Source organism: Somniosus microcephalus, chromosome 16 (assembly GCF_052327205.1).
Source record: "Somniosus microcephalus isolate GS21.2 chromosome 16, FLI_Smic_1.0, whole genome shotgun sequence".
Lineage (NCBI taxonomy): Eukaryota > Metazoa > Chordata > Chondrichthyes > Squaliformes > Somniosidae > Somniosus > Somniosus microcephalus.
The window spans coordinates 47,698,384-47,719,917 of NC_141002.1; the positions used below are offsets into that span (position 1 = coordinate 47,698,384).

At 46.5% G+C, this 21,534-nt stretch overlaps 1 protein-coding gene across 6 annotated transcripts in view; it reads right to left on the reverse strand.

Moving 5' to 3' along the window:
• Positions 1-1,760: 1,760 nt before the first annotated feature.
• ttc38 (tetratricopeptide repeat domain 38) overlaps positions 1,761-21,534 on the reverse strand; it is a 95,520-nt gene continuing 75,746 nt past the window's right edge. For 5 of the 6 annotated variants that reach the window (XM_086008935.1, XM_086008940.1, XM_086008934.1 and 2 more), the window contains 2 exons: positions 14,544-14,617; positions 1,761-4,331 (listed from right to left, as the gene is read on the reverse strand). In XM_086008935.1, coding sequence (XP_085865061.1) covers positions 4,238-4,331; positions 14,544-14,617 — 168 coding nt within the window. In that variant the 3' untranslated portion in view covers positions 1,761-4,237. The remainder of the gene's footprint in view (positions 4,332-14,543; positions 14,618-21,534) is intronic. The other variant, XM_086008938.1, reaches the window with a different exon arrangement.

Sequence of the window (21,534 nt, forward strand, 5' to 3'; positions counted from 1 at the left end):
AGGTTGTTTCAATTAAATATTATGATCACTTTTTCCTAGAGGATCCTTTACTATAAGTTTACTAATTAATCACAGTACACAAAACATGATCTAAAATAGCCTGTTCCCTGGTTGGTTCCATGATGTATTATTCTAGGAAACTGTCCTGAATACATTCCAAGAACTCGTCCTCCAGACTACCCTTGCCAATTTGATTTGCCCAATCCATATGCAGATTACAGTCCCCCATGATTACTCTACCTTTGCTACAAGCTCCTATTATGTCTTGATTAATACTCTTGTCCAATGGTAAAGCTATTGTTAAGGGGCCTATAAACTACTCCCACCAGTGTTTTCTGCCCCTTGTTATTTCTTATCGCCATTCCTACAGATTCTACTTCCTGATCTTCTGAGCCAGGATCCTTTCTCACTACAGTCCTTATGTCATCCTTAATTATTAGGGCTGCCTCCACTCCTGTTCCAGTCTGTCTGTCTTTTTGATAAGTCAATGACCTGGAATATGTGATATGTTTATATATCCACACACACAAATTTGCCACTGTGAAAAAAGATGCTGTAACAAAAAGCTTTGTTTTTGAAAAGCTAGCAGGGTGTGATTTGTCTCAGAATTAGCATCTCTTCATTATAGCAGACTGTAAAGGACCGTAAGGTGCTTCAGAAGGACACATGCAGGTTAGCGGAATTGGCAGACAGATGGCAGATGCAATTTAATGTGGAGAAGAGCGAGGTAATATATTTTGGAGGAAAAGCAAGGGCGGGCTTAACAAGGCCAATCAAGGGAAAATCACATCTGCAGAGCGTAGGCAGCTGGGGGCGGGACCGGAACCCAGAAACCAGCCCCATCCCGCCTCCAGAATTAAATTCGCAGTCGTTAACTCGGTTTCTCTCTCCACAGAAGCTGCCTGACCTGCTGAGTATTTCCAGCATTTTCTGTTTTTATAGTCTTTTAATAAATAGTAATTAACCCTTTTGAGCCTGAACTATATGGTCTGTCAGCACTTTCGCAGGGATCAGGGCTTTACAGGGGAAGGGTTAACCCAACTGTTTCAAGTATATCAATGGAAAGAGGTTTATTGTTCATTCTGGACACTGTACATCCTAGATATCTTGTGTGTTCTTATTATAAGCAGTGCACACTCAAATATGGTAGCCTACTTTTTTCCCCATTAAGCACATTTGGAAAGTATGGGGAGAACGCTCGATTTATAACACTGTAAATGGAGAAATGACCATTGACATTGTCTAGCTTACCAATCATGATTCAAAAGTAAGCATTGGACTAAGGCGTTCAGAGCAACGCTTCAGTCTGAAGTCTGTTGGCATACCTGGCATAGAGGTATTTTCCTGTACCAGTCACCATTTTTAAGGGGACTACTTTCAGGTCTTAGTTTGTTGCTCACACCAGCTGCGCAGAGAACGAAAAATGCAGCCTGAGATGGAGAATGACCTTCTGATCCCGCCTGCCCAAGGGGGGAGCATCTAGCCTTTGCAGGGTAACTTACCCCCCCTTGTGAATTAAGTCACCATATGAGGAAACCATACCCACCGCTCCACGACGTAGCACCTGGGAGTATTTTGAATTAATGCTTTGTAACAATGCATGGCGAGGAATGCAAGCATCAGTTGGATTTGAACCCAGGATCCCCCATTGACCAGGCAGATGCTTTAGCCACAGTGACCCCATCAATGTGGTGCATAGATAAGTCAACATGCCGAGACACATCGACTTTTTAAACAAATCACAGTGCATTGACGAGAAAGACTTTAAAAATAGTTTTAATGAGAAAGGCTCAACAAAGAGAGTTATATTACTTTTGAAGGTTATATTGTTCAATTGTTACTTGTACAAAAAGAAAACGTACAGATGATAAATTTAAGTATATTTTTCTCCATTCATTAATTTTAATGCAAAAGCAAACTGAATATTAAGCTATAACCCCAGAGAGAGCATATAAAAAGACACATATTGGTATTAGTGATTGTAGAATCAACGTGATTAAGATTACAATGCTATGTGAACAATATGAATCAGAAGAAATTTAAAGTAAGGCACATAAAATATTGCAAGGCCCTTATACAGTTTCAGTCAGTGATCCCATAGATGATCATTTGGACACAGAGGCAAAAAGAGTCCCAATTTTCTTCAGGTAATTGCATTAGGGCCCCAAAACAAATTACTGTAAGTTAAAACTTAAATTTGAACTGGACAGCAAAAGTGAACACAAACAGAACAGAAATTACGATTGGAACTGGACACAGAGAATGAAAGGGCACAGTATAACTCAATTCTTGATTGGAACTGGACACCAAAACTGAATGAAAAATACAATGAAATTCATGCGAGGAACTGGAGAGGGTGATTGAATGGGAATGGTGCATCCATGATTAGATCTGGATAGAGGAGGGATGCAAATGGTAGACTGGAATTTCATATTTTGGAATAGGACTATGTTGCTGCTGAGCAGCTTCCCCTCCATTCCACAGAAATGGCCAGTACTGCTGCGACTTAGGTACATACTCTGAATGGTCATCGACTGGAAACGTTGGCCGCGATTTTGCCGGCACTCAGAAGGCGGGTTTGGAGGCGGGTCAGAGGTTAAAGTCATTTTGATTGACGGCGGGTCCCGACCCCACCGTCAACCCGCCTCCAAACAACTTTCCCAAGTGTCGGATACCCGATTTGCAAATGGACCTGACACCCAGCGGCGGGAAAAGGATTAAAGGCAATTAACTGCCTATTAACAGCTACTTGTCAGCAGTTTTCAGGGTGTTTTGCGATTTTCCAGCTTCTGGGGCGGGTTTCGCGACATCCGGACAACATGCCAGGTAAATGTGGCGTGTTGTAATTCTGGTCTGATGTTTGTGAAAAGATGACAGCTGCAGAAGTGAAGGATTCAATGTTACACATGGTGAGTTTCAGTGCAAAGGAAATGTTGGTTACTGCATTTTTAATACTTAGATTTCTTTAGCTGACAAGTTTTTAGATGCAACTGTATGTCCAGTGCCACCTCATTAGGAGAACCTCTCTCACCAGTGACAGATCGCTTCTGTCATCTCACCTACAGCTGCCATCTATTCCAGCAACATCAGAGTCAATGAAACAATCAGACCTAGTGAGATGGGAAAGTGATAAAGTAGAGAGGGTTGGGTGGAGGTGCAAGGTAAGTTGGTGCCCTGGCGAGGTCTCTTCCGCCCTTGGAAGGGAAGAGAACCTCCCTGTGTACTGTGACTCCCTCCATAAGCATATGGAGTCACTGGAGAGCCAGGGTGCACGAATTCATGTTTGTGCAGTGCTCGACAGTATTTTCAGCATCTCAATGCTGTTAAACACTGAAAAATCAACTGTCAAAAAAAAATTGTGCATGGTCCCTTTAAGGAAATTATGTCATCAGACCGGCTTCCTGTTAATTGGCCGGTAAACCCGCAGGGCGGGCTTAACAAGGCCAATCAAGGGAAAATCACGATTCCAGAGCAGAGGCAGCTGGGGGCAGGACCGGAACCCGGAAACCACCTGACCCGCATCCATCCTGACACGGAGAAGAAAATCGTGGCTGTAAACTCTTTCTCTCTCCACAGATACTGCCTGACCTGCTGAGTATTTCCAGCATTCTCTGTTTTTATTTCAGATTTTCAGCATCTGCAGTATTTTGCTTTTGTACTCTGAATGGTCATCGATCTGAAACTTTAACTCGATTAACTCAAAGTGTAGAGTGAGGTTAATGCAGGAAAAATGTCAGATAACCTCCAGCTATTGAATAACACTGAGGAAGATGGAGGAAAAGTAGTGCTGTGAGAAAGGAAAAGGGAAGTTACAGCAGCAAGGTGATTATTTGCCTGTCAGGTGCATAGGTTGAGGAATATTAAACAGAGCGTGGATAATGGATGGAGTGGGAGATGAATGGTTCACATATGGGAACTGACACCACTGGAGGGAGACAGTCAGAGGTGCTCAAAAGTAGGATTAAGCACCTTGCATGTCTTTCTTATTTTCACTGCTCTCTCCATCACCCTTTCTGTCCCCACTCACACCCCTTCCTGTATCCACCCTCCCCATTGCCTCCCACTCTCCTTCCCCGCCCCTTTGTCCCATTCCTGTCCCTCCCCTCGCCCCATCCCTCTCTCCCATCTTCTCTTCCCCCTCCCCTAATCATAACCAGAATAATTATTAGCAGATCTCTATTAAGCCGAGTTAAAGTAATCCATCCCATTTGTAATTGCATGTGTCTTTAGTTTTGATTTAGTCCACATTATGCAGTGCTGTGGCTTTGCGAATAAGCCTTTCAGTCATTGGGGAGTTTGGCCGAAAAGTGTCTCGCTCCACTAGTAAGCATCTGTTGGTAAAAGAACAATTGAAAAGTTAGCAAATCACACAGGAAGCAATCATGAAGCTCAGAGGAAATCAGTAGGGATACAAGTTCCATTTGTTTATAATATGCAAAGTCTCTGAAATTACACTGTGGAATAATAAGGTACAAATACTTAGTATATTCATCTGCTATGCACCTCTGCTAAAATAGTAAGAGGAATTTCAAATGTGTTAATTATTCAATGTTACTTTCCCCCAGTATAATTTCAGGACCCAGGTGCTTCATCTCCTGCATTTTCTGAAAATTACATCGCTTTCAGGCTGGGCACATTTTCTGTAATTCTGATATTTGATGCCGCTGTTGTCTTGCAGCTGCTACATCACATAACCATTGCTCAGATGGTCGGTTTATCTATGTAATCAGCAGACCCTGGAATAACAATGATTTTTGTAATAGAAGCATACTGTTCAAGGTGCATAATTGGCGATCTAGATGAAGTACAAAGGTGCTAAGGGTTATGCAATGACTTTCTATAATTCACATATGATGACTGTCTGCTGTTTTATATTTTGTTCAGTTTGGAAATTTTCCAAAAATTCTAAAATTATTAGAGGTAACAAGGAAAAGAGTCTTTGAATGAAAAAATCCCCACTTCCAGTATTCAGATACAGTGGAAGGGCTTCACCCATTATGGGAACAGCATTCAAGACTTGGAGTTGATTGAAATTATGGAAAAATGCAGAGCTGTTAACATCAAGAAAATGTTAAAAATTTATATTCATCATGGAGAAGAGTGATACGTATTAAAAACTCAGCTAAACGCGATGTGATCAGTATTCCTAATGTGTGACACTTAGCTGGCCTGATAAACTATGTCAAGAACTTAAAGTTCCTGTGAAAAGATCCCCTACTAGGACTTGAGATCAGATTTATTACTTAAATATAGTAGCTTTGCGCCAGGAATATACAAAGTTGAGAAAAAACAACTAATTAAAGAGAGAAAAGTAGACTGAACAAATGCTGTTGTTGATCACATACTGCCTTTTATTAATTCTCAGTATATGGGTGTCGCTGGCAAGACCAGCAGTTTTTGCCCATCCCTAGTTGTCCTGAGAAGGCGGTGATGGTGGGCCTCCTTTTTCAACCGCTGGTAACGGTTTGATTAAACTGAGGGGCTTGCTGGGCTACTGCTCACCTCCCAACCATGCCTGCTATCTGCTTTTCTCATTGAGCTCCTGGATCTTTTCTCAAATCTGGCTTCCAAATATCTGGACATCAAGACTACTCTTCTGCACTGGACTACACTGGTCTGCACCGTAAGACTTATCTGTTGTGTCTCTAATCTGCTGCTCTGTTGCTTAAATTTTAAAGTAACTTTGATCAGATTAAAGCCTTTCCCCCAATACTGCTGCTCCCTGCTGAGCCTGTGACTGGCTCTACTGCTTTTTCAGCTTCCACTCCAATCAGTTTACAGCCCTTCCCCCAATGCTGCTGCTCCCTGCTAAGCCTGTGATTGGTTCTGCTGCTGCGTCTGCGCACACTTGGAGGTCGGGACTCCAAACCATCCTCAACACCTTCACCGAAGTGTACGAGAGCATGGGCTTTACACTAAACATCCGTAAGACAAAGGTCCTCTACCAACTGCCCCCGCCACACAGTAATGCCCCCCAATTATCAAAATCCACGACAAGGCCTTGGACAACGTGGACCACTTTCCATACCTCAGGAGCCTACTGTCAACAAGGGCAGATGTCAATGACGAAGTCCAACACCGCCTTCAGTGTGCCAGTGCAGCCTTCGGTCACCTGAGGAAGAGTGTTTGAAGGCCAGGCTCTCAAACCCGGCACCAAGCTCATGGTCTACAGAGCAGTAGTTATTCCCGCCCTCCTGTATGATTCAGAGACATGGACCACGTACAGCAGGCACCTCAAAGCACTGGAGAGGTACCATCAACGCTGCCTCCGCAAGATCCTGCAAATCAACTGGCAGGATAGATGCACCAACGTCAGTGTTCTCGCTCAGGCCAACATCGCCAGCATTGAAGCTTTGACCACGCTCGATCAACTACGATGGACGAGTCATATCGTCCACATGCCTGATAAGAGCCTCCCAAAACAAGTGCTCTACTTGGAGCTCCGACACGACAGGAGAGCCCCAGGTGGGCAGAGGAAATGTTTCAAGGACACCCTCAAAGCCTCCTTGAAAAAGTGCAACATCCCCACCGATACCTGAGAATCCCTGGCCCAAGACCACTCAGAAGCATCCGGGATGCCGCTGAACACCTCGAGTCTCTTCGCCTGGAGCAAGCGGAAGCTAAGCGCAAACAGCGGAAGGAGCGCACGTCAACCTAAGCACCCCACCCACCTGCCCCTTCAACCACCGTCTGCCTCACCTGTGACAGAGACTGTAGGTCCCGCATTGGACTCATCAGTCACCTGCGAACTCATTGTTAATGTGGAAGCAAGTCCTCCTCGGTTCCGACAGACTGCCTAAGACTGTTGCTTAAATTTTAAAGTAACTTTGATCAGCTTACAGCCCTTCCCCCAACACTGCTCCCTGCTGAGCCTGTGACTGGTTCCACTGGTTTTTCAACTTCAGCTACATTCTGTTCCAGGCTAGCATTTCACTCTAATACAAAAGCAAAATACTGTGGAAGCTGGAAATCTGAAATAAAAACAGAAAATGCTGGAAACACTCCAGGTCAGGCAGCATCTGTGGAGAGAAACAGAGTTAATGTTTCAGGTCGATGACCCTTCGTCAGCATTTCACTCTCCTGGGCAGAAAGTACATTTCTCCACCGCTTCTGGATCTTATGCTGACCTCCAACTTCACCATCATCTTTCTGCCCTGCAACCGATTCTGTACATCTCCTGGATTTTTGTTTCCATGGAACTATGTCCATCAGTGCGTTATCTGATACTCTACCCTTCAAATAGCTTCTGGACTTCACCCACTTTCACAGCTGTCTCCGAACTTGGACAACAGTTTGTCGATGCTCCATGCCGACTCCACCCTACCTACCTCAGGACCTCTGACTTCAACTCTGGACTCCCTCATACTGTCTCCTATCTATTCCCTGTTACTACCAGGATATATGTATATCCTAATAATTGCTCTGTAACCAGGCCTATGTAACTTGAGTTTTCCCTGTGTCCAATCGTGTGCATATTTTGGCTGCTGCCCTGGACCCGAGCCCATCACTTCTATTTCCACTTTTTACTCCCCTTTTTTTAAAACTTATTTTCTCTTTACTCCTCCTAGACCCCTCTCTCCTGTTGTCGTGCTTCTTTTCATTTCTTCCCTCTTGGGTACTCTCCCTTCCCAAGACCCTACCCCAACCCTCCCGGTTAAGCAACGCCTCAATTTTAAAATTCTCATCTTTGTTTTCAAATCCCTCCATGGCCTCGCCCCTCCCTATCTCTATAACCTCCTCCAGCACCACAACCCTCCGAAGTATCTGCGCTCCTCGAATTCTGGTCTTGAGCATCCCCGATTTTAATCGCTCCACTACTGGTGGCCATGCCTTCAGCTGTCAAGGCCCTAAGCTCCGGACTTCCCTTCTTTAGCCTCTCCGCCTCTCTCTCCTCCTTTAAGACGCTCCTTAAAACCTACCTCTTTGACCAAGCTTTTGTCATCTGCCTTAATATGCCCTTATGTGGCTCAGTGTCAAATTTTGTTTTATTTCGCTCCTGTGAAGTGCCTTGGAACGTTTTACTACATTAAAGGCACTATATAAATACAAGTTGTTGTTCTGTACTCCTCGAACTTTCTACTCTCCTGCCACCGTCCCAGGCTTAATTTCCTCTTAGATACGCCTACAGCTTCCCTCTGTGCCTCTCTTGGCATCCTCCAAAGTGCCCATCGAGGCACTCGTCACTGCCTCCTTACGAGCAGCAACCCCAACTGCCCCATCCTACTCTCTCACCGACCTTCCCACCCAGCGTGCCCACTGGGGGCTAATCTTGTCAATCTCCTCTCCATCCAACTCACCTTTCCTAGTACTGACCCTGTGGACTCTGCCAGCGGATTACCTATCACCGCCCCTATCCGCATCTCCCTCCAGAATGTCCATTCACTTGTGAACAAGGCCGTTGCCATCCATGCGCTTATTGTGGATGATTGTATTGGCATCATGGCCTTGACGGAAACCTGGCTGAGGGGTGATGACACCTTCCCCCTAAATGAAGCCCCCCGCCTGGCTATACCTTCCATCATTTGCCCTTCCCAGGCTGTCACGGTGGCGGTGTGGCTCTGATCACCAAATCATACCTTGGTCTGTCCCCCTATTCCTCTGGCACTTTCTCCTCCTTTGAGCACCTTGTTCCACCTCTCATTTAAAATCCTCGTTCTCTACCGCCCACTCAAGTACCATAAAGTTATCTTCACTGCTTTCCTCCCTCAGCCTCTTCACTGAGCGACTTCTCATTTTATGATTTCAACCATCATCTCAATTCATCATGCTCTGTCTCCTCTAAGTACACTGCCATCCTATCCTCCCTTAATCTGTCCCTCCATGTAAACTCCCCAACCCATATTCACGGCCACCCCCTTGACATTGCCATTCCCATCGTGTCAATCACAGATAAGGCCATCTCTGATCACTTCCTTGTATCGCTCTCCACCCACATCCCCCTTCCCCCTCCCAACCCTACTTCCTTCTGTCCGCCCCTGGAGAAAACCCTCTCCAATTCACTTACAACTGCATTTTCAAAATCCCAACTGTCTAGCCTTTGGCCCTCCATTCACCACGACATTTCTGCAGCTGTGCTCAACCACACCCTCACCTCCACCTTTGATGCCCTCGTCCCCATTTAAAACATTACTCTCTCTCTCACTGGCCATTCCCACTGGTACGGCCCTCATCTGCGCTCATTTAAGTCCAAGGGACGCAGTCTTGAACGGATGTGGCGGACAACTGGTTTAGCCATTCACCGCCAGATCTGGCTAGACCGCATAAAGCACTATTGGGCCCTGCTCTCATCTGCCAAAACTGTTCACTATTCCAAGATCATCATGGAATGCAAGGATAACCCCAGTTTCTTTTCTCTACTGCAAACCGTCTTTTTAAACCCCTCTCCCCTGTCTCCTCCACCCTCACCTCCAACAACAAATGCGAGGAGCTCATGGACTTCTTTGTGACTAAGATTGAGACCATCGGATCTGCTGCCTCTGCCACTTCCCTCCCTTCCCATAGCCCACCGGGCCAAACTTCCTCTAAGGTTACCTGCTGCCCTAGCCCTGAACTCTCTCCTATCTCCCCTCATGCCCTCTCCGAGCCGATTTTGTCCATGCAACTAGGACTTACGTCAGTCAAGAATGAGGTGGAAGCCCTGGGAAATAGGCTGGGATCCAGATATGCTGGGTTCCAGCCTCTGCTTCAAGTTTCCGGTGAGCCATGTTTGGCGCAGAACTTCTGCCAACCCCAAACCAGGTCACCTGCATCGGAGGGGGTATGGTCGGGAGGAGACTCCTGGGTTGGGAATTCACTGGCAGGCCAGTACACTGAGAGATAAGGTGTAGCAGCCAGCCAACCTGCAGAAAAGAAACCCTTCGTGGGGTCCAGGGCTGGGACTTGGGGCTGGAAATTATTCATCCCCTCCTTAAAAGGACCAATCTGAGCCTAGCTTTGCCCTAATTCCAGGCCATAGTGCTGGTGGACAGCTGGCTTGTGTCGCATTTCCTGCTCCCTTTCTGGCGGGTGTCAGAGATGTACCCTTAAGATGTGCAGGTGCTTGGTGGTTATAATTAAACAAGCTGATCTGCCCCTGGCCTCATCTTTTCTGGCAGGGTCAGAAATGCAGGTGAGCAATGGACACATTCTGGCAATCTGCAACCTCATGGCCCGGTAGATCCCTTACTCTACCTTTACCATCAAGCCAGGGGACCAGCCCTGGTTCAATGAGGAATGCCAGGAGCAGCACCAGGCATACCTAAAAATGAGGTGCCAACCTGGGGAAGCTGCAACACAGGACTACATGCATGTTAAAAAAATGGAAGCAGCATGCTATAGATAGAGCTAAGCGATCTCACAAGCAACGGATCAGATCAAAGCTCTGCAGTTCTGCCACATCCAGTTGTGAATGGTGGTGGACCATTAAACAACTAACGGGAAGAGGAGGCTCCATGAATATCCCCATCCTCAATGATGGTGGAGCCCAGCACATGCAAAGACAAAGCTGGTGTTTGCAACCATCTTCAGCCAGAAGTGCCGAGTGGATGATCCATATCGGCCTCCTCCTGAGGTCCCCACCACCACAGAAGCCAGTCTTCAGCCAATTCGATTCACTCCACGTGATATCAAGAAACGGCTGAGCGCACTGGATACAGCAAAGGCTGTGGGCCCCGACAACATCCCGGCTGTCGTTCTGAAGACATGTGCTCCAGACCTAGCCACGCCTCTAGCCAAACTGTTCCCATACAGCTATAACACTGGCAGCTATCCGACAATGTGGAAAACTGCCCAGGTATATCCTGTCCACAAAATGCAGGACAAATCCAATCCAATCAATTACCGCCCCATCAGTCTACTCTCAATCATCAGCAAAGTGATGAAAGGTGTTGTAAGCAGCACTTAATCACCAATAACCTGCTCACTGATGCTCAGTTTGGGTTCTGCCAGGACCACTCGGCTCCAGACCTCATTAAAGCCTTGGTCCAAGCATGGACAAAAGAGCTGAATTCCAGAGGTGAGGTGAGAGTGACTGCCCTTGACATCAAGGCAGCGCTTGACCGAGTGTGGCATCAAAGAGCCCTAGTAAAATTGAAGTCAATGGGAATCGGGGGGAAACTCTCCACTGGCTGGAGTCATACCTAGCACAAAGAAAGATGGTTGATGGTCCATCATCACAGTCCCAGGACATCGCTGCAGGAGTTCCTCAGGGCAGTGTCCTAAGCCCAACCATCTTCAGCTGCTTCATCAATGACCTTCCCTCCATCATAAGGTCAGAAATGGGTATGTTCAATGATGACTGCACAGTGTTCAGTGCCATTCACAACTCCTCAGATAATGAAGCAGTCCATGGCTGCATGCAAGGCCTGGATGACATTCAGGCTTGGGCTGATAAGTGGCAGGTAACATTCGATCCACACAAGTGCCAGGCAATGACTATCTCCAAAAAGCGAGCGTCTAATCACCACCCCTTGACATTCAACGGCATTACCATCGCCAAATCCCCCACCATCAATATCCTGGGGATCACCATTGACCAGAAACTTAACTGGACCAGCCACATAAATACGGTGGCAACAAGAGCAGATCAGAGGCTGTGTATTCGGCAGTGATTGTCTCATCTCCTGACTCCCCAAAGCCTTTCAACCATCTACAAGGCACAAGTCTAGATTGAGGGGTCACAGTCTCAGGATACGGGGTAGGAAATTTAGGACTGAGATGAGGAGAAATTTCTTCACTCAGAGGGTGGTGAACCTGTGGAATTCTCTACCACAGAAGGCTGTGGAGGCCAAGTCACTGAATATATTTAAGAAGGCGATAGATAGATTTCAAGATGCAAAAGGTATCAAGAGATATGGGGAGAGAGCAGGAATATGGTATTGAGATAGAGGATCAGCCATCATCATATTGAATGGCGGAGCAGGCTCGAATGGCCGAATGGCCTACTCCTGTTCCTATTTTTCTATGTTTCTAAGTCAGGAGTGTGATGGAATATTCTCCACTTGCCTGGATGAGTGCAGTTCCAAAAACACTCAAGAAACTCAACACCATCCAGGACAAAGCAGCCCGCTTGATTAGCACCCCATCCACCACCTTACACATTCACTCCCTCCACCACCGGCGTACCGTGGCTGCATTGTGTACCATTTACAAGATGCACTGCAGCAACTCACCAAGGATTCTTTGGCAGCACCTCCCAAACCTCTACCACCTAGAAGGACAAGGGCAGCAGACGCATGGGAACACCACCACCTCCAAGTCACACATCATCCTGACTTGGAAGCCGTTTCTCCATCGTCCCTGGGTCAAAATCCTGGAACTCCCTCCCTAACAGCACTGTGAGGGAACCTTCACCACACGGACTGCAGCAGTTCAAGAAGGCGGCTCACCACCACCTTCTCAAGGGCAATTAGGGATGGGCAATAAATGCTGGCCTTGCCAGCAAAGCACACATCCCATGAACGAATTTAAAAAAAATTCATGCCAGAATGTCAGTCCTGTAGAGTTTCATGGCTAACATATAAATTACACTGTCTGGGCAAGATGAGCAAGACTGGGAGAGATTCAAAGGAATGTTACTTTTATCTGGTGTCTGATTTCATTTTAAGGCTGGGAAGGTAAATGGAATAACTAGCTAACAAGCAAGCCTGTTTTCTGTCCTATAATTAACATTTGCTCATTTCATATGTCTGGTTAAGGTGATTGTCACCTGAAAGGTGAATCCTTGTAATAAAACAAGTCATCTTAATCGATGAAACTTCAAAACAGCTAGAAAAAGGGATCTTACTTTGTGAATTTTAGTGAACAAAATAATTTTTTTGACACCCAGGTCAGAAGAAAGTAGAAGGAAACCCTGAAGAGATTAGTAAAGGTTCAGAATAGCTTATAATGCCAGTCCTCTACATTGCATGAGTACTAAGAACGATAGTTCAGAAAGAACATTTAAGAAATCTAGTCAGATATTTAAATGTATCATTTGTCTGTAACAGTTCAAGTATCTGAGAATGGAGGGACAGAAATTAATAAGGGCTATTTGCATGAACTTGCTAAGTTAGATGTACCGGGAAGAGAAGCAGGCGGTGGAGGGAAAGAAAGAAGGAATACTTTGCTACGGACTGAAATCAACTCCACAAGTTTCTCCAGGGGCGAATACAAGTGACCGGGGGGTGGCAAATCCACCCAACTCCGCTATGGCTGACTCAGATGTACATGGTGATATGAAATCCAGGAATAATATTGTCAAACCAAGTAGCTTATCAGCACCACACCGAAATAGATTTTGAACGTTTTTGGATAGCCGTGTTATTCAAAACTGTTAACATGTCACCTGTGCAAATGAATAACTTTGCCAATTTATGTAATCTTGTATGATGAGCCGATCCCTGTTGTATTAAATAGAGCCCAGCTGACAATGAGTTATTGTGGTATACCTAAACCATGCTGGAGTTTGCAAATGCTGAACTCGATCAGTTAATAATATTTACTCATGTACTCCCCCGAGCCCCCATTCCCCAGTCTCCCCCGAGCCCCCATCTCTCCCCGAGCCCCCATTCCCCAGTCTCTATCTCACCCCGAGCCCACATTCTCCAATCTCCAATTTGATGGTGTATTAATCATGTTATTATAGAAGTGTTAATAAATTCCTGCTGTATCGACATCTGATTTCATTTTTGATGACTCTGGCAAGCGAGTGATTGTGTTAATTTACTCAGTAGTGTGCAGTGTTCCAGCTGTAACTGAATTGGGCAACTTAAGATCATTTGAATTGATTAGTTCAAGGTTGTTCAAATGAGCTAAACTTCAGGCATCTAATAATGCTTACACATAGAATCTCCAAGCCTATTCTCTGATGTGGAGTTATGGACCAAAACTCTGTGTGGTTTATGGATTTACTGACCACCATTGTTCTTACAGTACTGTCGTACAGCAATTACCAGGTAAAGCTTGCCCAAGCTATTTTCAGTCAGGAGAAAGGGTGGTGGAAGCAGCTTCAATATTAACTTTCAAAAGGGAGCTGGATATATACTAGAAAAGGAAAAATTTGCAGGGGAGTGGGACTAATTGGGTAGCTCTTTCAAAGAGCCGGTACAGGCACAATAGGCTGATTGATCTCCCTCTATGCTGCAAGATTCTATGCTTCTATTTAATAGCCATCCAATGTTAGCCTGAATTACACATCTCAAATTCTAGCTCAGTATCCATTTAATGAGATCAGGTGCTTCAAATTAACAATGTTTCTTCTGTCTCTCTGTACAGGCACAGTGAATGCCTTTTTGAATGTTATATCACAGAACAACTGGTCTATTTATGCTGCCCTGGGACACAAACTGGATCAATGAACATCAGAATGAAACATACAGCCAAACTGCTATTTGCTGTTGTAAACGTGCTTAAAGTGAATAAATATTCATCCCAACTAGCTGGGCTGGGTGAAAATCCAGATACCAAAGGTGACGTCCAATTGTATCAGTCCACCTTGGTAATGGTGTGATTATGTCACCCCCCCCCCCCCCCCCCCTTTAAAAAGACAACATATAGTTGAGCAAAAACTTGACCACATACTGTACCTGGCTAGTTTCTGGTGAGATCTGCTGTCTGATTTTAAAGCAGCATGGATCAGCAACAGGTTAAAGAGATCTCTCTGGAAGAAACAAAGTTATTTTAAAGGAATGAGATTACATGCAGTGAAATAAATCCCAATATCACAGCTGTTCAAATTACATGGTACAATATCAGGGCCCCAATTTTCGGCTTGTCTGGGGAATGGTCGGGTTTCCCTGAATGTGGGGTTTCTGACACACACAAAAAAGTGTCAGCCAGCTCCACGCAATTTTCCCTCAAGTGGCCAATTAATTCCCAGCATGTGGGAAGCCTTGCTAATTGTCCAATTCGAGTCAGAAATCCCCACAGTATGATGTCATCATTCGTGGTGCTTTCGAGGTCCATAGCAAGCACTGCATCCTCTGAAGGCTTCCAAGCGAACCTTACAGGATGGCAGAGGAGCCTGCAGCAGCTGTGGCCAGTGCCAGACCCCGAGCTGCCTCCAAATTCGACGAGGGTTCATTGCAGGCATTATTGGATGGGGTTAGGGCCCACAGGGAGGTCCTCTTCCCTAGGTCAGGGAGGAACAGGCCTCCCATTGAGACCAATGCTGCATGGATGCAGGTGTCAGCAAATGCCAACTCGCTGGGAGTCACCAGAAGAACCTTGGCATTACATCTCTAACTCCTTCCTTTACTCCCCCACAGTACCATCCAGAGCCCCCATCCTCACTGTGGAGGAGGAAGAGGCTGTGCAGCCAGACTCCTCAGAAGAAGCTCCAACCTCTGAGGGCGCAGCGTCAGCAGAAGTAAGCGCACCCAGCACCAGCGCAGACACTCACACTTCGGGGGGACCTTCGGGACATAGAGTAGTGTTGTCACCTGGTGTTTCACAGCTCACAAGTGAGCCTCAGCAGATTCTGGAGACAGGGACAGCAGTGGAGAGTCCTCGTCGGAGGGCGCAGGACTCTGCCAGATCAGCTTAGCTGCGCTGCATGTCGACCCTCTGCCTCTGGGTCCATCTGCAAGAGAAGAGGTGATGGATCTCCATGCACAGATTTAGGAGTCTCTGGCAGGTTTTGTCTCCAGGGTCGCTGCGAGTGTGGAGTGAATGGAGGAGTCCATAGCGACCATGAGCAGAGCCTTTGTGGAGTCATTGGCGCATGAACGCATCACCATGGAAAGGCTGGCAACCTCCATGGAGGAGATAACTCGCCAGGGTACGGAAAACATGGTGAGTGCTCATAAGAGAATGACATCTCTTGAGGAGCGTTGGCCATCTGTTGAACAGAGAAACCAGATCTTCATGGAAGTCCTTCTGAGTAGGACTGCCAGTGCAGAAACGGCTCCCCATGGCCCCCTAAAGCGCAGCAAGGTGCTCTCAAGCCACTTCCAAGCGCTGGCCCCTTCTGGCCTGTGCAGCTTCAGGTGAGTGAGCAGCAGCCTGGTGCTCCTGTTGCTGATCCTGCTGTTCCTGGTTCTGCGGCTGCCGCCTCTGCTGCTGGAGATCCTCTAATGGCATGAAGGGAAGGAAAAAAAGGCATCCCATGCTTCTCGTAGATGCCTCCGCTGAGGAAGCGCTGAGTGAGGGTGGCAAGAGGGGCTTCCCAGGAGGCTCTAACCTTCCACAGGTGTGCGTAAGCCTTGAAGAAGTAGCCCCAAACCTGCAACAACAAGGTCCTTCAACATACAAGTGCTGTCCCTTTAAATCGCAGCTTCTCCAATTGACCTGCAGCTGACAGCAAGCAAGCCAACTGTTTGCACGCCAGGTCTCATCAGCGGGGTTCCCCGCAGGCGTGTTTCAGGTGGGGAAAGCCCCAAATTCGCAACGCCCCGGAAAATCTACTTCAACAAGGTAATAATTGGTCATTAGTGCTCCGACGACCAGGCCCGCCAGTGGCGGCCGGGACTGAAGCGGGTCGCGGAGAAACGGCGGTCCGAAAGTCGGACGGGGTGGGGAATCAGGTGGGGGGTGGGGGTGGTCGCAACCCGCTTTTTCGGCGATTTTCGGCCCCCGGCCGCCTGGAAAGCCGCCCGACGGCTGGCAGAAAATCGACCCCCATATGTCTAAGTCACATAATTTGGTCACAGAAGCCTACCAAGCACTCCTGTTTGATAGGAAGTACCCTGGCAACAATAGAAAAAAGACTTGCATTTCTATAGTGCCTTTCACAACCACCGGACATCCCAAATCGCTTTACAGCCAATGAAGTAATTTTGAAGTGTAGTCACTGTTGTAATGAGGGAAATGCGGCAGCCAATTTGCGCTCCGCAAGCTCCCACAAACAGCAATGTAATAATGACCAGATAATCTGTTTTTGTTATGTTGATCGAGGGATAAATATTGGCCAGGACACGGGGATAACTCCCCAGCTCTTCTTTGAAATAGTGCCACGGGATCTTTTATGTCCACCTGAGAAAGAGCAGACGGGGCCTCGGTTTAACATATCATCTGAAAGACGGCACCTCCGACAGCGCAGCACTCCGTCAATACTGGACTGAAGTATCAGCTTAGATTTTTGTGCTCAAATCTCTGGAGTGGAACTCTGAACCCACAACCTTCCAACTCAGAGGTGAGAGTGCTACCCACTGAGCCACTGGCTGACACCAGAAGAAAAATGTTTGTTGCAAACAGTAAGAACAAAAACAATCATCCACAAATTCCTTCAATATATTCTCTAGAAGAGTACAGTAGCTCATCTCAATTTCAGCTGATATTAGCAAACAGCTCAAGTGGGCTTTCAAGGTTACAATGGCATTTCAACCAGTCCTGCAATCCAGCATTACTGTCTTGGGACATACTCCAGCCTGTGCGTTGTTCAATATTTGTTTGTTTTAAGTCTCTCAACTGTGCGTCCGATTCCTCATGGATAGAGGCACTGCTCAGTTAACACCAAGCCATACAGACCACATGGTCTTGGCCTCCATTCCCAGACTGTATTGAAATAGGTCATCTCAGCTGAGGCAGGACCGTACGCTGAAAATTAATTTAGAATTATATAGAACTGATTGTACCTGCTGCCCCCTGGGTGCACTGCCTCATGAATTGGGATGGGGTGTGGGGGTGGGGGAAGGGGGTGGAAACCAAGGGCATTCTCCTTGGAAAATGTTCAGGTTTTACATTAAAAATGGTTCCTTACAGTTCATTTTAATAATTTTAACTTAATAATGGGTAGATTTTCAATTTAATAATTATAGGGAAAATAAATGATGTTTGGGGTTCATACGAACCAGACCATCACATCCCATGAAGCTACTTGAACAGTCATGTGCCTCCCATTCACAAGGCAATCTTCTCCCTCGAATCCCCAGTTCTCAGAGGTATGGATTCCCCTTCAGTGCATAATGGCACTCTTCACACACCCCCAGTTAATAGAGGCGCTCTACCCTCTCCAACGTCTCCAGTTCACAGATGTACGCTCCATTCCTGAAGACCTTGTCACTGCCTTCTCCAGCTGTAGCTCATAGCTGGCACTGCCATTTTGCTGTCTGGAAGCAGTCTTTGTGCTCAGGAAGGAATTCCAGATTTATGGTTAAACCAGGAATTCCCACACCGCCTGTCCCTGAAGTGAAGCCGCAGAATCCGCTACAATCTACAGCCAGAGCCAGCAGCGCCATTCATCAAGGTGTAGAACAGCATGGGCCAGAAATTGCATAGCGCCCCGTTTAGGGTGATACTTTTACGGTAGCGTAGAAGTGTCGCCGGGTGCTATGCGAGGGACTTGGATGCGAACTTCCGGTTTAGAGCTCCAGGAAGGAAGTGGAACACTAAATCAAGCGCTACGACTTCCCTTGGAGCGCTAAAGCCGGCAGGAGGGGTGGTAGCGGTGCAGAGCTGCCCAATGTCGAGGGCAACGCTGTCAGGAACGGAGGCTCCTTCCCTCCCTTAAAGAGAAGGGCCATCGCTGCAGGCTCTGCAATGAAAAGAGGTACCTCTTCGCAGACGGCATCCACGAACCGCCACAATCAGCCCCAAGCACTCTAGCAGAGTATAGGGCTGATCGATCGCAGCCAAAGAAAATAATGAAAAATGAACGTTAGGCTTCACAAAAAACATTCCCCCCCGCAACCATCACCCCCTTTAAACAGTGCTTCTGAAGCTCCCGGCCTCCCGAACGCCTCCTGCAGCTGTCGGTGTTGTAGCCCGGCGATGCTTCAGGGGGCGGAACCGAAGTTCGGGTCTGGGGCGCTACTGGGGCGATGCGCAGGACGATGACATCACAATCTCTGGGCAATAGTGAATCGGCGGTCCAATTTGCAAATTGGGCAGGGTGTAAAATAGGCTGCCGATTTGCTAATGCCTGTTTTATTCTACTGCCGAAGTTGAGTTTCACCCCCAATGCGAGGGGTCATATATGAAGACTACTGACTGGAGCGAAAGACTGATAACTTGAGAAAGGCATGGGAAGGCTGATGACAGTATGAAACAGCAGTTTAAGCCCCTTCAGGAGAAATAGGGCAAAAAATATAGAGAAAAGGAAATAGATTCAAAGTTTTTTTTAAAAAATGAATCACGAATGGATATAAAAAATAATAGAAATTTGTGAGTGTTTTATTCCTTGACAATATGAAGGGCATTCTCCACAGCTCCAATGTACAGTCTGCATTTTGGGATCTGGTTTCCACTTCAATCAATGCATATATTATCAAAGGAGATGAATGCTATAATTGGACTAATGAAGGCTCTTTAAACAAAGGCAATTGCTGGAATGATACTGTGCAGTAATGGCATGGATTTCTAAAAGAACGACACAGATCAGGTTTTTTTACATGAAAAAGTTACTGCAGCACCACACTGAATGCATGTTGCAATACCTCAAGCTGCTCAGAGCAAAACACAAGGGAGAAAGCAAACAAAAAAACAGATTAAAATATATATATATATATATCTCCACTGGAAGTAAAAATAAATTGAGTTCAAAAAAAGGAACTCAGATTCCTTTAACCTAGGTTGTCCAGACGAAAGGTTCTGATGAAAGGTCATCTACCGGAAACATTAACTCTGTTTCTCTCTTCACAGATGCTGCCTGACCTGCTGAGTATCTCCAGCATTTTCTGTTTTTATCCTGACAAATATGGACGTTAAATTACTAAAGTAGTGATTTTAATTTTGGCCTATTTTCTGACAGGGAAGTTTGGTTTTAGAACATAAGAACATAAAAAATAGGAGCAGGAATAGGCCACTTGGCCCCTCCAGCGTGCTCCGCCATTCAATAAGATCATGGCTGATCTTGGGCTCAAAGCCACTTCCCTGCCTGCTTCCCATAACCCTTCACTCCCTTATCTTGTAAAAATCTGTCTACTTTAAATGTATTTAATGACCCACTCTCCATAGCTCTCTGGTGCAGAGAATTCCACAGATTTACAACCCTCAGAGAAGAAATTCCTCCTCATCTCAGTTCTAAAAGGACGGCCCTTTATTCTGAAACTATGCCCCCGAGTTCTAGATTTCCCCACGAGGGGAAACATCCTCTCTGCATCTACCTTGTCGAGCCCCCTCAGTATCTTATATGTTTCAATAAGATCACCTCTCATTCTTCTAAATTCCAATGAGTATAGGCCCAACCTGCTCAACCTTTCTTCATAAGTCAACCCCTTCATCCCAGGAATCAACCATGTGAATCGTCTGTGAACTGCCTCCAATGCAAGTATATGCTTCCTTAAATAAGGAGACCAAAACTGTACGTAGTTTGAGAGACTAGATATGTTGTGATAACAGGTAGGTGAGCCCTTTCAGCGCACATACTCAGAAGCACGAATGGCAATAGCTGTCTGCCTTTACATGTTTATAGACTGATGGCCGCTGTTTTTTGGTTGTGTTTGGTCTCCATAATGCAAGTTCTAAAACACAATAAGCCGAGCAGTGGAGTGAGACGGTGACTTAGGCTGGGATTTTGCTGACCTTGGCGGGTTCGTGGCGGGTGATGGCGGTGGCGGGTCCCGACCCCGCTGTTGGGTCCATCCCGCTCTGTGAAATACATTTCCCTTGATTGGGCTTGTTAAGCCCGCCCAGCGCGTTCCCCAGCCAATTAGAAGAAGCGGGTCTGGTGACGTCATTTGATGATGCATCATCAGCCGGTTTCCTTAATGGGAACATGGCTAAATTTATTCTGACATTTGTGCTGTCAGTGTTCTACAGCATTGAGGTGCTGCAAACACTGACAATCACTGCACAAAGGCACAGGGTTGCACCCAGGCTCTCCCATGACTCCCTCCATATGCTTATGGAGGGAGTTACAGCACACAGGGAGGACCCCTTCCCTTCCCATGGACAGAAGTGATCTCCCCAGGAGACCAACACAGCCTGGTTGCACATTGCAGAGGAGGACACAAGCAGGGATGTGGTCAGGAGGAACTGGGTGCAGTGCCGCAAACGTTTCAATGATCTCAGTAGATCACAAAATGTTAGTACAAAGCCACACTCAACCTCATCCTGCCGTGCCTCTCATCACATCCCCATCACTCTACCTTCCCTACCCTACTCCTGCACATCTTACTCACACCAACTTACCTTGCACCTCCACCCATCCCTCTCTATCTATATTATCACATCCCCATCTCACTAGCCACCCCTCACACTCACCCTCATCCCAGTGAAATCATACCAACTAACAACACACAAGGGTAGGCATTTGGGTGTTTTATGCAATGTTCATGTAAAGTTTCTGTTAATGTGGTGTCAAACATTGAAACCTTTATTTTCAACACTTTGCGTTCTTGGACAGGTGTGTGTAGCTTTGGAAGTGGCTTAGTGAGTTGCAGTGAATGGTGAGACATAACGGTATCCCTGCAATGCTGATGAGTGTGAAAGGAATGGCTTGGACATTGTAGGGGTGCTTTATGGTGTTGGTGTGGGATGGTGCCAATCTGGCGCATCATGTGCCAGCCAGGGTGTACAGCGTCAAGTGAAGTAAATCTGGCCTCCCGGGCAGCAATGTAGTTGGGTGCTGATGCCTTCTGTCCTGTGCAGCATCAGTTGATTGCGAAGAACGTTGGTGCTGCAGGTGTGCCTGGTGCT